Source organism: Rhodnius prolixus, unplaced genomic scaffold, assembly GCF_049639745.1.
Source record: "Rhodnius prolixus isolate KJV_2025 unplaced genomic scaffold, Rpr scaffold_9, whole genome shotgun sequence".
NCBI lineage: Eukaryota > Metazoa > Arthropoda > Insecta > Hemiptera > Reduviidae > Rhodnius > Rhodnius prolixus.
In genome coordinates, this window is record NW_027411604.1 from 23,390,795 (window position 1) to 23,406,906 (window position 16,112).

At 35.7% G+C, this 16,112-nt stretch overlaps 1 protein-coding gene across 4 annotated transcripts in view; it reads left to right on the forward strand.

Moving 5' to 3' along the window:
• LOC141454484 (uncharacterized) overlaps nucleotides 1-15,507 on the forward strand; it is a 31,926-nt gene extending 16,419 nt beyond the window's left edge. Inside the window, exons 3-9 of one of the 4 annotated variants that reach the window (XM_074128744.1) lie at nucleotides 294-783; nucleotides 5,965-6,166; nucleotides 8,333-8,460; nucleotides 10,872-10,997; nucleotides 11,214-11,304; nucleotides 14,270-14,426; nucleotides 14,902-15,507. In XM_074128744.1, the coding sequence (XP_073984845.1) occupies nucleotides 294-783; nucleotides 5,965-6,166; nucleotides 8,333-8,460; nucleotides 10,872-10,997; nucleotides 11,214-11,304; nucleotides 14,270-14,426; nucleotides 14,902-14,974 (1,267 nt within the window). In that variant the 3' untranslated portion in view covers nucleotides 14,975-15,507. Of the gene's footprint in view, nucleotides 1-293; nucleotides 784-5,964; nucleotides 6,167-8,290; nucleotides 8,461-10,868; nucleotides 10,998-11,213; nucleotides 11,305-14,269; nucleotides 14,427-14,901 lie in introns of all 4 variants that reach the window. The other 3 variants (XM_074128741.1, XM_074128742.1, XM_074128743.1) reach the window with 3 other exon arrangements.
• Nucleotides 15,508-16,112: the final 605 nt, after the last annotated feature.

Sequence of the window (16,112 nt, forward strand, 5' to 3'; positions counted from 1 at the left end):
GTAAGCTTTTCATAATCAACCAAAATCCATAGAGTGGAAATGATGTTAGCATAAAAAAATCAAAACTCATGTTATGTATTTCAAATATTTCAGTTAGTTCAAAGTCAACTGGAATTTAGAGCCTAATTATCTAATCCCATTGCAACTAGAGTCTCAAACTGTATAACGCTCTTTCAAAATACGCACGATCTTTTTTTGCCTATTAATACAATAAGAGAAATACGATTGTATAAAAAAACAAAAAAACGAACAGCTTATTTGTTACCTAACTTAATCTCGATTTATTGTTACAGGCCAAAAAGTATGGAATACGATTACAAATTAAATGAAATACATAGATCACCTTTGGAGGATAATGAGAAATTGTTAGCCGATCAGTACGTTGATGAGACCTACGCTATCCAACAAGTACCAGCTGGCAGGTACAGTCCTGACAGGTACTATGGCAATCCTGTACATATTAAATTTGAACGCGACGATAAACTGAACGGTCAAGAAGGTACCAGCTCATATGTGACATTGGAAACCGTCGGATATGCGTCGGCTCCACATCCAAGCGGTGGGAATACAGCCACAGCCATTTATACCACTGCCCAGCATGACGAGTATCAAGAATATTCTCAGATAGGGCCGTACAAAGAGGAAGTGGATGAAGTTTGTATTAAGAATGAAGTATGCGATCCAATGGCTGGTAAACATGCACACTATCATGTACAACATCATGCTCAATTGCAACATGGACAACAATATGAGCATACAGTACCTCCGTCTTCGCATCAACAGGTAAATCTTTTATCTTTTTGGTTATTATAGAAGACATTATCAGGATATCCTGTTTAATGGTTTTGTCTATGACTTTACTGCTGCAATAAGAAGTTAGTCTGATTAACGCGATATCTACATTAGGGTTCTTAACTAACTTACTCCTAACAGAGAGTTCAGCTACAATATATAGGCGCCATCGCTACCTTTAATATAGAACTACTTCTATACATGACAGGTATTTACTTGGATTAATTGGGCGTCGGACTTAGCTTTAGTTGTTCGCGAAGGATGTTTTCTTTTGTTTCTTTAGCGGGACGGGACATTCATTAACTGGGTATTCTGCTCTGCTACTTAGAATTAGATCCATTGTGTCAATCACTAGAGTCACTTAAGACATTCAGGAATCCTGGTGATGAAACAACACACCAAGATATTCTTGGGAAGTTCGAGGAGGAAAAATGGGAGCCGGTATTAATAAACCACACTCTGGAAACAACTTACTCCTTCTATTGTCCTCCATAAAGATTCTGCAGAAACTCTCCTAAAAGTGTTCTAGGTAGGGACTATTACCTATCTCACCTAGTAACAACCACTCATGTTAACCAAAAGCTCTTCCAAGAGTTTCTAGGTAACGCCGGTTACCATCTTACCTAGATTAGATTAGATTCAGCTAGGGCGGCCTCAAGGACTTCGCCACTGCGACCCCTTTGGATCTATTGTGGCTCCCCTCACTCTAAAGCTCACCAGCTAGGCCTGTCCTTTTAATCTGACTCTTAATGCTGGAGAGTGACTCTTGGGTAAAGCTCACAGGCCTTGGTTTTTCCTCTCCGAGAAGTAACATCCTTAGCCACACGAGCCCCTCATACTGACATAACACGTGCAGTGCCGTTTCCTCCTCCTCTTCCTGACAGAACCTACAGAGGCTATCATCTGCCAGGTCCATGCGATGCATGTGTTTTCTAAGCCTGCAGTGGCCAATCTTACCTAGTAACAATCCAGGCTTCCTGGAAAGTGGAGATCTCACACTCTTCGTGCCAAGACCCAGACCTTCCCCAGATTAAAAGAGAACCAATGCATTCTAAGAGAGGAGAATCAGTAGTGAGGCTAAATCTCTCTTAATGCTTTACCTCCAAAAAGATAAAAACACTGGTTTCTTCGCCTAGAAAATTGTATGGAACTGACAAAAACCAGTTCAGTTAAGGAAAACATCTAAATAATTCATATCTTTCAAAATTGGAGTAATTTTTCAAATATATTTCAGATATAAATACTTCACTGGTTTTAAGGCCGTGAATAACTGAATTCATAGTCCACAAAAAATAGCAATTACAGTAATTAATAGATATTAAAAAGAGAGAACAGAAATAGAGCCTTTGTAGCCTCTTTTATTCATGGTTAACAAACTTAGACCAGTTTTTATAAACCACTTTTCTGTATTTGGTAGATCTTTACATATTTACTTCTGTGTTAACTCAAAACTACAAAGTCTGCTTATAGGTCAAGGTGTTCATTTTAAGACGGCTCAAAAGCATTTCATCCTTAAACGGTTGTTCTGAGCGAAAAAATGGTCGAGAAAAAATTTGTTGCCTGTCACCTTCTAGTTTCAGAATATGTGACTTGATTTTAGATTCCTGCCCGTATACGCGGCTGACGCGCGACCAAAAGTGAGTGTTCGAAGTTGACCTCCATTTTCATATACCCAGTTTCAAACAGTATAAAAAGTTATGAAAGAAACCGGAAACCGCAATTCGAAATCTTAAAAACTATAGGTGCTAGGCCATTTCAAAATCTGATATTTATTAATCATATTTCAATTTTTTAACTTGTTATCAAAGAGAAAGAAGAGCACGCGATAGGTAATTTTTATGTATTCTTTCATCCCCTTTCTACTGAAAATATTGCCAAGGCAGTAAAGCTAGTATTTTTCTTAATATCGGGAAATAAGTCGTTTTCCGAGTGATTTTTCTAAGAAAAATCAAATGTTAAGAGCTTTAGATGTTCTTGAGCATACACAAAATGGCTAAAAATTAATTTTACATCTGTTACAAACAAGAAGGTTTAATAATGTTTTGGTAATTTTGGGAGAGTTGCGTTTAATTACCAAAAAAAATTGGAAACCTCCTGCCACATATTTAAGTGATCAATATCTTTCATGTAAAGGATCAAACTTATTCCTTAATTTATCAAATAATGCACTTTACGCAGCTTGGGCAGTATGTACTGGTGCCTTCAAAGGGTGGCTCGCAAGCCAGGTTAGCCAGGAGATATCAACTGCTCTCCTGTATCTGAGGAGGCACCTTTGAAGGTTTGAAGGCATTATTGCGGTATCCGCTTTTCTTTCATAACTTTTTATACTCTTTAAAACTGTGTATACGTATGCAAATGGGGGGTCAACTGCAAACCCTCACTTTTGGTCGCGCGTCTGCCGCGTATGCGGGCAGGAATCTAAAATCAATTCCCATATTCTGAAACTAGAGGAGGTGACGGGCAACAAATTTTTCCTCTACCAATTTTTGCTCAGATCAACCGTTTAAGCATGAAATGCATTTAGAGCCGTCTCTAAAATGAACACCCTTTAAGTTTATATAGGAACAATAGAAAGTGAAGTAACTATACATTACCTAGTTTCGTGATGCTGACCCACCCTACAAGATTCCTCTTCCCTCACTGTGAGGTACAAACAAAAAAAAAGGCTACAGATCCCTGTAAACCAGTAAAGGTTATCACCAGACTGAGAGCACTGCCTTGTCGCCTAGATTGGCTGCAAGGGTGGGGTTAGTAAAATGAAAAATAAAAAGATGAAAGAGAGAACAAATCGAAGAAGAATTTCTTGCGGTGTGTCCCAAAGTTTGTTGACAGTTGGTTCCGTTCGTGCCCATTTCCGGTCACACTGTTACCAAGGGAATTCCATCTGTTTCACTTTCTATTCTTCTCTTTTACCTGTTGCATTTTTTTAGTATAAAAGTCATAAATTACTTCATTTTTTTTTGTATCCAGTTTTCTGTATTTTTCTTTAAAAATGGGTTTCATTGTTTTTCATTTAAGTTGGACGGACAGGAAATGTAGGTACAAATATACCTTTAAATATTGGTTAGAAAAACATTAAGTTTTCTACGAGACTTGTTAACCACAGCTACCTGCTTAGTGTATTGCATCTAGGCCAGACAGACTATCGTCTGGGCTGACTTCATTCAGAAATTTCTGGTCATTGATTTATGTACGATTTCATTGAGACTTGTAAGTAGCAAATTTCATTCACTTCAGGTAGCCACGGATAACGATCTTCAACCTTGCAATACATACCTGTGTTTTAGACATTGTTCTTTACTTAATTGAACAACTTCCATTTTAAAACCTTTACATCTAATTTTTGAACAAAGCAGTGTACGTTACATTAGATTTTAGATTTAGAAACGGGACAGGACCTACGCCCCACGGTACTGCAGTCACAAGAGGCTTATTGTGCTAGCTCCCTTTTTGGATCTAGTAGACGAAACCTCCCCTACTAAAGAGGTTTGAGGACTTTCCCTACTAGTTCTTTCTGTGCTACCATCTCCTTTGGTCTCAAAGTTCCAAAGTTTTTTTTAGCGCAACAGCTCGATTTCAACTAGTGTTGTTTAGTTGAGGTTCGAGCTGAAGGCTCAACCGAGTTGAGCTTCGACTCGAGCCTTCAGAGCTCGAGCCTTATAGCCCTCGAAGCTCGAGCCGTGAAGCTCAAGTTGGAGGCTCACAAACCTGGAGATGAAGGCTCACAAAGTGCGAGCCTTTTTAAATTCTAAAGGAATGACGAGTAATCTATTAGAAATTATTGTATTCATTTATACAAAAATATATTGAAAAATTCATTAGCTGCTATAACTTGATTTTATTTTAAGAAATGAATTTATTAATTAGTATAAATAAAATGCTTCATATAAAAAGCAAAAAAAAAAGCTCGAGCTTTTTGAGCCGAGCCTTGGAGACTCACCGAGCTCTCTGCGAGGATTCAGCTCGAACTCTGACTCGAGCCACCCTCTGTGCCCTGAGAGCTCGAGCACTCAAGGCTCGAACCTTATAGCCTTATGGCTCAGGTCTTGAACAACACTAATTTCAACATAATCTGCACAACTGTTCCGAGCTAATAAGCCCTCACCTTGTACAGATGCTTCCTGAACCTAATATGCCCTGTGAATAGTCCTCTCAGAGTAATCTGATTTCTACCCAAGCATAGAGTCTCTTTGGCTCTTTGTTTACACAGCCAAGGCATCATACTTTTACTGTGTTTAACCCCAGGAAGCATCACCCTGTTTTTTCTATGCTCCCTCCAGATCCAATCTCTGAGAGCCGCACGAACCGAGCCGTAGTTGATTCCCAGGACAGGCTCCGGGCCAATAAAGGAGTGTTAACTCCATTCTTGGCCCATACATTCTCTTATGTTTGAACAATATTTTTTACCAGTAACCCAGTAATTCGGAACATTTTTATTACCAATTTCCCAAAATAATGTTTAGGTCATATTTAATTTTGGACGCCCTGGTATTTGGGGATTGCCGGCAATTGGGAGACTGAAAGCGCAGGTTGGAGAGCTTTTACAGGAGCTATTCGGTATCAGTAAGTTCTAGTATCGGACTAGATGGCTCTTATTCAAAGTAAAGTGAAGGAGAAATGGATTCATTTACACGTGAACATTTGAAGACACGTGCACCACCACCTTGTCACACAGCAATTTCAATAAACCAGAGTTTTTGGCCAGTAAAAACATTTCTGTGGCTCCTCAGCCTCCTTATTCGCCTGACTTGAGTCCTTGTGGCTTTTTTCTCTTCCCGAAGTTGAAAAATCATCTCAAGGGAACTCATTTTGGGACAGTCGAAAACATTCAAACGGCTGTAATATAGAATTGTAATTCTTTTTGAATAAAAAGTTCAGTCTCATTACTTAATTTACAGACCTCGTATATCACAGTCCGGAGGCCAGCAATTCACTGGAAAAGGTTCTACAAATAATTGCCAATGAATTCAGTTGTTGACGTGGTTATTTCTTTTGTTTTGATTAGGTTGCTCAAATTTGTTGAATGTAACAAAAACTATTTCATTTTTTAAAGCAACTTAAGTTTTTGCTATCACTTTTAAGTAATACTTTACAATATATTGTTGTTTTAAATAAATAAGTGATTTTCATTGATAACAAATCCATATATAATGATACATTTTTGTTTACTAGGTTGCCGTTTACAGTAATGATTATCAGTACATAAATAAACCTCAGGCCTATTGGGGCCATGACTTCCTAGTGACGGCAGGTAATGGCCAGCCGACTGGTGGCGCTATCTCTCAAGGACCTTCAGAACTGCAACTAGCATCGTCTTACATGCTCACCAATCCTGGACAAAATGCTTGGACTCTAGAAGAGAGCTATGATCCAGGTGAATTTATTAATTATAAATTACAATTAATTATTTAAATTATAATTTATAAATATTGCAATCCACTAATCGTAAGGACAGATATCTAGGAGGCTATATCATTAGATAAGTCTGATAAATAGTACTTTTTCGCTCTGAACTAAATCTACTTGGACTAAAACATTTTAAGACGTATTGAGTTAGGGGTTAGACACGTCTTGTATTCTGGCTGTTATACACCTAACTTTTTTTTTAATCTCCAGACTATTAAATTTCGGTCGTACGCCTTGATTTGGTTCTGTCTTGCTTCCTCATTTCATAGATTCCTCTTGTTCCCACCTAGATGTCTCTCCTGATGGTAGGAATCTTTTCGGCCTTCTGACAACACCTTCTCGCATACAGTTGTCTATTCATAGCAGTCTCTCTAATCCAAAGTACTGCATTATCTCATGACCCGAATTTTTCTTATTTCCTTTATCTTTTTTCTAAACTAAGAGGGTCATCATTTAAGGAAATGTTCAGCATCTTCTCCAGCAGTTCATTCCAAAAGAAAGTCATCCCCTTTTTTTAACTTAATGAGCTAGGTCAAAGAGTGATAAATGCACTGCTGGAAATATAGACTCATTCTTTTAATCCAAGCGACTAAATTCTGGATGATTTCCCATAAAATCCAGTCCAAGTTTTCATCTCTTCCTTCATTTATAGTTATCTTAAAATCCAAGATAGTTTTAAATTAATAAAATCTATTAATTGAACATTTTTTACACTCGATTTACTTCAGCAATATAAGTATACTCTTGATTTCAATTGATGAACACATTGACAATTCTGACCAAGTAAAGTTTGGGTTGAAAAGTACTTAAATTGTCTAAGTTAAACTTTTAAATAAATTTCATATTTACTTTTTGATTACTCAGTATTGGGTTGATTAAACAATTTCTAAGTTAAGTATAAGGGTTGATTAAACGACCATAAGGGACACAAATCAGCAAGTACAAGGGTAAGGTCATTGAAAGGTCATTTCATTTATACTCAGTTCGTAATTTCAGCCATTTAGAAAAGTTTGAAAAAGCCTATGTGTTTTAAGCATATTTTATAATAATATCCAATTGAAGGGAAATTTAACTTCTTCTTTTTTTTTAAATTACATTTAACTTATAATTTCGGTTTTCGGTTTGGCATATCTATTGTAAACTAAGAAATAAGTATCCTCAAATTGGATTTTGGTACAGCAAAAAGGATTTTCGCTATAAAGAAATTACTTCAATAACAAAACATGCGCATTACACCTCGTTTTTGCATATTATCATTATTATTCTTGCTATACTAATTATCTCGTATAAAGTTATCTAATATTACCACCAGAAGAATTTATTACGACCTCTCTTACCTCTGCAAACTTCTCCATTCTCAAATAGACTGTCCTTACCTTCTTTCTCTAATTTCTTTTAATATCTCATCCCATACTACACGGACATTCTTCTCCGTTCAATGTACCGTACTGCAAACATAATTACGTCTTTTTACTTCTCTATCTTTCGTATGATGCGGATAGCCAATCATTTTGACTTAGATTTCTTTGGCTCAGATATACAAAATTTTCTAAATAAAGTCAGATGTCAACCATTTCTTTGAACTATTTGTATTCTATAAATCTGTTTAATAACCTCTAAAAGGTAAATTATTATTATGGTTATTGTTGTTTCTGTAAATTGGATATTGATCCGTTTTTTATTTAAAAATAAAATTATTCAGGATATAGCTTAAATTTGGGAAAATGATTAAATGAGAACTGTAGTATGATGAATGAAAACCGCAGTAACGAATTGTCGAGATTTCTAACTATATTTTTCAATTATAAAAATTGGTCATCCACTTTGACCTAATCATCTCGAATTAGATTGGTTATCACCAATATGAGCTTAGAGAATGTCTTAGAATAGATAAAACTTTAGTAATTACGTGGGAATTCTTTAAAAATAAATTTCAAACACTCGTTTCCAAAAAAAGAAGTTTATGCTTGAAACATATGGTTTATAGTATTTACCCTTTGGAATAAACCTTCGAAGAAAAAAAAGGAACCAAATTTTGTTGCTAATGTTAGCAGCAAAAAATTTTAATAATGATGAGTAATTAAAATTGTAGGTCAGATGTCCGGTGAAATAAAGGAATGTGTAAATTGTGCAGCAAATGTGACACCGTTATGGAGGAGAGACGGTACAGGACATCATCTGTGCAACGCTTGCGGTCTTTACAATAGGATAAACGGCGTGAACCGGCCTCCAGTGCGAACACACCACAAGAAAGTGCCAAATGTAAGTTAGAATTCTTTTTTCTAAAAATATTTCTTTTTTGTTAATTTCATACAATTCACAAGGAATACGGTCCCCAGATTTCTATCATATCGCATACTTTGTGGCTCATCTCGAGTATTCTTTCTACTTCGAGAATATTTTGTTTTATGTTAGAGGAATACACTTTACCATGGCTAACTTGTACCGTTAAAAAAAATCAGTCACAGCTGTAATTTTTTAATTGTTTTTAAAACGGTTTGTTGTTTTATTACATATGTAAATATGTATATGTAAATACAAAAAAATCTTTTGGATCTTTTCCAAAAAACAAATTAATATTCCTTTAAATTAATATCAGCAGTTTCGGTACGAATAACCACGTTCAGAACCACAAAATATGTCGGATTATTAGTACCCGTATGATTTGGGGTAAGGGGATTCACGGTATGGAAGTCATATTAGATATCCTGAGTAATAAAATTATTTATCACAGCAAACGTAGCCACTTGATAAGTGACTAAGCATATTAGAATATGCTAGTTTACTAAAGGACAAATTTCATACTAATATGCTGTATACTGACGGAGATACGATATCACTAACGGTGGTCGCGATTTAATAGAGATTTATGACCCCCAAAAAAATTCATCTCTTAATATCTTCTCAAGTTATGGGTCTGTACCCAAAAAAGCTATAGCTCGTAACTGAGAAAGGTATAGTGTATAAGAAAATAAAGTTTCATACTAACACGTTTTTTACACAAGGAGATGCAGAGGGCTCAATTTCAGAGCGTGTCCATGACCCAAAAAAAATTCAACTCACAATATCTTCTCAAGCTATGGAGCTGTGCACAAAAAAAAAAACTATAGCTCATAACTGAGAAAAGTATAGTGTATAAGTGAACGAACTTTCATACTAATGCTGTAGTAGTTTACTAAGGGGCGCAAAATTCGATCCATGAAGTCATGACCCAAAAAAATTTCAACTCTCAATATCTTCTCAAGCTATGGATCTGTACACAAGGTAACTATAGCTCATAATTGAGAAAAGTATAGTGTATAAGTGAACCTACTTTCATACTAATACTGCAGTAGTTTACTAAGGGGCGCAAAATTCGATCCATGAAGTCATGACCCAAAAAAATTTCAACTCTCAATATCCTCCCAATTTATGGATCTGTACACAAGATAACTATAGCTCATAATTGAGAAAAGTATAGTGTATAAGTGAACCTACTTTCATACTAATACTGCATTAGTTTACTAAGGGGCGCAAAATTCGATCCATGAAGTCATGACCCAAAAAAATTTCAACTCTCAATATCCTCCCAATTTATGGATCTGTACACAAGATAACTATAGCTCATAATTGAGAAAAGTATAGTGTATAAGAAAATGTGATAAAATAACAAAGGCAGATATGGGGAGCGCAATTTCAGAGCGTGTCATGACCCAAAAAAATTTCAACTGACAAAATCTTCTCAAGTTGTGGATCTGAACAGAAAAAAACTATAGCTCATAACTGAGAAAAGTATAGTGTATAAGAAAATGTGATAAAATAACAAAGGCAGATATGGGGAGCGCAATTTCAGAGCGTGTCATGACCCAAAAAAATTTCAACTGACAAAATCTTCTCAAGTTGTGGATCTGAACAGAAAAAAACTATAGCTCATAACTGAGAAAAGTATATTCTATGATGGGGAACCTTTAGCTCTCGGCGTGTCAAAATTTTGGATTACCCTAACTTAATTTTGGTGCTGTGACTCATATAGAAATATTCATCATTTTTTGATATATTTGCAACCATAATAATAATTTAAAAAAAGATTTATGTAAAGACCTACCTTATGTGTTAGGCAGTGAGCTAGATTATGTCAGTAACTAGCTCTATTCGAATAGTTGCACACATCAACCAGTTCTGCACGCTATTAGAATTTTTGTCTTGTTTAACTGATATAAGAGGGTTGTTTGAGTTTTTGGGCTGGGATAGCTTCTACCTTGCCTTGTAGATATCTGAGGAATTTGCGACCACGCTAGGGCCTTTGAAGTCAATTTTCTCTTTAAAAAAAATAGAATAATGAGTATACCGGTTTTAAAATGGTGGAAAAGTAGAATTTTATATAATTTCTATTAATATTCTATTGGTAATCGCTCTTATACGGGTAATAGTAAACTTAAGGGCACTTTTCTGACGTGAACTTTCCTCCAGGATCTCTGATAAACATTTTTTCCTGAAATAATATTTCTAGCATTATTACACCTTTTCGGATTTAGACCCAAGAAACTCTTCCACTTGCTGTTATACTTCTCTTAGTTTCTACTAATGAGAAGTAAGAAATGGAAGCCATGGTATCTGCCTATCGGTAACCTTTCCAAACTATTGCCTATATGATGTGATTTCTTTTAAATGTCTAACAATCAGTTTAACAGCAGATGGGCAATAGAAGAGCCGGAGTTAGCTGTGCCAACTGTAACACAACCACCACGACCTTGTGGCGAAGAAACAATACTGGCGAGCCGGTCTGCAATGCCTGCGGACTGTATTTCAAATTACATAACGTAAGTTATATCATTCTTATCTATTAATTATAAAATTTTCAGTGATAAAAACTGAGTTTTAAAGCTTAATAGTAATCGCTGCATCAACCAAATAAATTTTGCGTTTATTCCCTTTTTTGCCTTTATTTTCCCTTATTTCGTTTGTTACGAAAGCTTTAAATGAATTTGTCTCTCCATAAGTGTCTCAGTGATTACACACTTTTTTCTTATTTACAGGTAAATCGTCCGCTGGCAATGAAAAAAGATGGGATACAAACTAGAAAGCGAAAACCAAAAAACCCACAAAGCAACAGTCCTAAACATGATGGTACGGTTTCCTTCATTATCATTAGTAATGTGTAATAGTATTTCAGTTCTTAATGTCCGGATCCTGATTAAATTAGACTTATGCCCCCAAGGCACCGCAGCCACAGGAGATACTTATTGTGCCTTCACCTTTGGATCTAGTAGACGAAACCTCCCCTAATAAGGAGGTGGAGGACTTTCCCTACTAGTTCTTTTTGCGCTACTATTTCCTTTGGCCTCAAAGAGCCAAAGGATTCATAGCGCAACCACTCGATTGCAACACAATCGAACAGCCAGTGAAAGGCCGTTTCCTCCTCAACCTGACACAATCTGCACCACGGTTCCGAGCTAATAAGCCCCTCCTTGTACAGATGACTATGCCCTGTATACTGTGTAAATGTATTGGGGTGTAACAGTATATGTTGCTCATGTTCATGTTGTTAGACTGGGATACCCGCAAGGACGCCAAGTACCCTGAAGAAGTGGCTAATCCACTTCCCCTACGGGGTTTCCAGGTCTGATAGTAATAGACTAAACTTTCTTAGATAATTTGAGTGATAAGAGCTTTAAAAAAATACAGAAATTTTGAAATAATAGTTTTTGGAGTTGTTTATCACCCAATGAAATTACGTTTTCTGTGGTTTTTCATTTCAAGTTAGCTAAGAAAACTGTTTCTAGTAAATTTGAATAGTAATTTCAAACAATAACTACCTAAATGGCGAAAAATACCTGAACATTATTTTGATTCAAGTATTTACATCTTTATCTCAGATTTTTCTACAATTGTCTGCTTCATTTCATGCCTCTACCATTTCTAATTAAGGTCTACGTTTAGCTTTCAAAATGATAACTAGTTCCTTGTTTAAATAAACTTTCCTCCACATTTTCGTCTTAAATTCCTCTCAAGGGGAAGTGGTTTAGCCGCATCTTCATTGATGCTAACTTCTCAGCGTCTTCTCAAATTTTCACTGACATCTGTCAGGCCCATCCGACCTCAGCAACGGTTGTTGGCCAAGAAAATTCTGTCAGATGACTTTCTCCTTACCCAGTAAAACAGCCTTCTGTCTACATTCGGGGCTCTGGCAACAGAAAATCCGCAGGTTTTTCGAAGACATTAGATGGGACTGAGAAGAAGGTTACAGACAAAACAGATTAATGCTGTGGCCTTGCTGAACACACAATCTCAGAAGAAACTGCTGAATGAAATTGATAGTAAGGGTAGTGACTAGCTAGCACTAAAGCGGAATTCGAAAGACTAACGGGACCTATCTTTAGAGGAAATGAATGCACTGTACCTTTGATGCAGAATGCCTTAAAAGTAAATTAGGCCTCCCCGAGCCTCGTTTGTCTGGAATTTAAGTTCTGTGCCACTTTGCGACCGGAATGGATGATAAACGCAATTGTCAGCTCAGAAGTTAAAGCCCTAAATCCAGGGTTCTGCTGGTAAAATTCTGCTGATAATTTGGTGATCGGAAACCCGATGAACCTAATACTAAATAAGAATCGTTCTTTTTTGCACATGACTACGTTAAGCATATTCTTCTTCTATTACCTCGTTATTTCGCTGTTTATTAATCAAATTTGGCAGCTCATATCTTCGTTTAACCTTTAATTAAGCCAATATCTACTTTTCTGAAATAAATTTAATTCATTAAACTAAAAACGCCTTTTTAAGCACTATTTGTAGATAAAATATATAAATGTTTGTAGTTGAAAATTCCATCTTTAGCAAGAATTTTTAAGAAATGAGGTAAATTATCAATAATTTCTACCATTGGATTAATATTTTGTATTTAAATACGTTTTTGTACCGATTTAAGTTGTTTTTTTTAAAAAAATATTTTTTATCTTGGACATAAAGAATATTTTCTATCTTCGCTGGTTCAGAAATACTCATAAACTAGTGTATAAAAATTGAATAACAATTTTTAACGTTATGGTAGCAATTCAAAACCTCTAAAGGTTCCTGAACATAAATAATTAATTTCATTGGCTCACGTGGAACCCACACACTAAACTTAAAAGACAAGCAATGACAAAACGTGCGAAACTGCTTTACAGGCTTCTTGGACGACGCTCTAAATTACCCATTGAACTCAAAAGCTTAATATACGAGTACAACACTGTCCTCAAACCTATGTGGACTTACGGACTAGAGCTGTTCAGCCAAACCTACAAACGTAAGGACTGTACAAGATATTTCAGTCAAAACTCCTCCTCCGTCAGATAGCTGACGCTCCTTTCTATGGTGACTAACCTCACTCTTCACAACAACCTCAACGTTCCCTTCATAGACCAACTCGCTAAGACTAAATACCAAAATTTCCACACTACTCTCTCGACTAGCTCTAATCCTCTTGCACTGTCTTTCGCTTCCTCTGACATCCCTAACACTCCTTGCCGACTGAATCGCCGGTGGCCCCGCGACTTCCTTGCAGGCTGAAGACCTAAATTACTACTCTCCTCTCTCCTCCCCACATTCTCCTCTCTCCTATAGAGAGTGCTACCGCTGGGTAGTTTCTCTCCTCCTGCTCTCCTCCCGTACCAGTTCACCATATTCAGTCTTCTTATTTACTTATTGTATACAGATTGTAAATAACAAAATAAATGAAAAAAAAAAAACTTCATTGGCAAATAAATCGTTCACTCGTTAAATGTTTTAAATTTCAAGTTGGCGTCTTAAATTGATCTTGAACTAGTTAGGCATAGTAAGAAGGCTGCGCCTAGGTGCATAAAAAGTGTACAACGTGCAAACGAAGTTCGCATAACGATGACGACTTGCTGCAATAAAGCGAGAAGTATTGAACCCAGTGTTCGACTTAATATTATCCCATACAAAACAATTCTTCGATCTGGAAATTTATTAGCCATAAAAGTGTGTGGAGTAAAGCATTTAGATTATATTTAATACTAGCAGTATAAAAAATACCAGAGTTCCATTAAATTCTAAATATAAATTTTTATCTAATCTAGTTAATACTTTACAGGTGAGAAGATTGTAAATTCTCCGCCATTATATTTGGATAGTAAAGGAGGCTCGGTTGAAGGCGATGTGCTGATAACTAACCCTGATCAGCAGTTCATGCTGCCGTCCACAATATTCTTTCCACAACCAAATTTGATCAACAAACACGTGCCGAATAAGTAGGTATCTCAAGAACCTTAGCTTAATTTTCTCTTACTAAATTCGAGCAAGCAATTTGCTTCTACTTATCAGCTTCTCATCTGATAATGCATCTATAAGTTAATGTATGAAATAACAGTAAACCTTCTAATTGTAATAAATCAGGGAGGTGTGTTAACGAAGTTACTTCAAATAAGGCTAACTAAGATTCGAAAGAATTTAGCTGCACTAATCAGAGCGATATGACATTTTTTTTTTACCAATAATCTAAGATATAATAATAAATTTGTTGCTTTTCGAGACAGCCAAATTTGAGAATAGTTTGTAGAGCAGCCGTGAGAGTGCACTCGAAAGGTCGCTTTACCGAACGACCTCATATTTTGACCGGTTTTATAAGAATGAACGAAATTTTCCAGCTGAAATTATGTACTGCACATCAGAACGTCTTAATCATTACTTAAAGCTATTAAAATAAGATATAATTTATATTTTCAGTATGCCGCCATTGGAGCCAATGCCCAGCGTCATAATACCAGTACCAAATCAAGATCAACAAAGGACTGACTGATTTAGTATATTTCGATATAATTGTAAATAAGATAATTTTAGTACAATCTATTTTGTTTCATTTAATGTAATATTAATTATAAGTTAAATGCCAAAAATTCCTTTAAAAAAAGAAAAAAAAGAAATCCAAAACTTTAGTTTTTGAAAATAAATTTTAGACGTAAGAAAATTTAGTATCCAAATTATGTATTCATATTTTATTGTAATTGGTTATTCTAGTCAGGCTAGAGGTGTTCTTAAATATTTGTTCAGATAATATTCAAAATGATCAAGAATTTTTAATGAAATGTGCCATTTTTATTAATTTAATTAAATATTTTATAAATATAAGCTTTTTTATTGTAAATTTTTGTGAATATGTGGTGTAAATTTAAATTTTTATAAATTATAATATATTGTTATTTAGAATAATTGTTTAATATTGTTAATTAAATTTAAAAAAAAAAAAAATTATAAAAGTGTTACCAGATTGTGTTGAATAAAGATGCAAGCCGCTGTGATGTCGAACACAGTCAAAAAATTTCTAATTAGTTATTTTGTGTCTTTTTTTATACCACTCATGTTAGCGGCAAGTTTTTATTGATTATTATTAAACATTAGAGGAGAGTTTGGTGTAGTTTTTGCGAGCGTGGACATTGAGCGGTTCCCAGATAGAACGTAAAAGTTTTTGTTTGCGGGAAATTGTATTATACGAGGGTCGTTTGAAAAGTCCGTGCACAGTCAGAGAGATAGCACTACTGGCGAGTATCGAGGTTATGTTTAGTTAGTAGCATCTCTTGGAAGAACACACACCAAGTTTCAGCCAGATCGGTCTATTTCTTTGTGTTTGGCATTCGTTTGAATCGAGGAAGTCGAGTGATTTTCAGAAAAATGGACGAAAAAGAATTTCGTGTGTTGATTAAACACTACTTTATGAAAGGCAAAACGCCTGAGGAGACTATAGAGAAGCTTGATAAACATTATGTTGACTCTGCACCTTCGATTAGAATAGTTTATAAGTGGTTTCAAAATTTTCGGAGTGGCCATATGGGCACAAGTGACGCTGAACGTTCTGGACGCCCAGTTGAGGTTACTACTCCAGAAATCATTGATAAAATCCATGATATGGTCATGGATGACAGAAGAGTGATGGTGCGTGA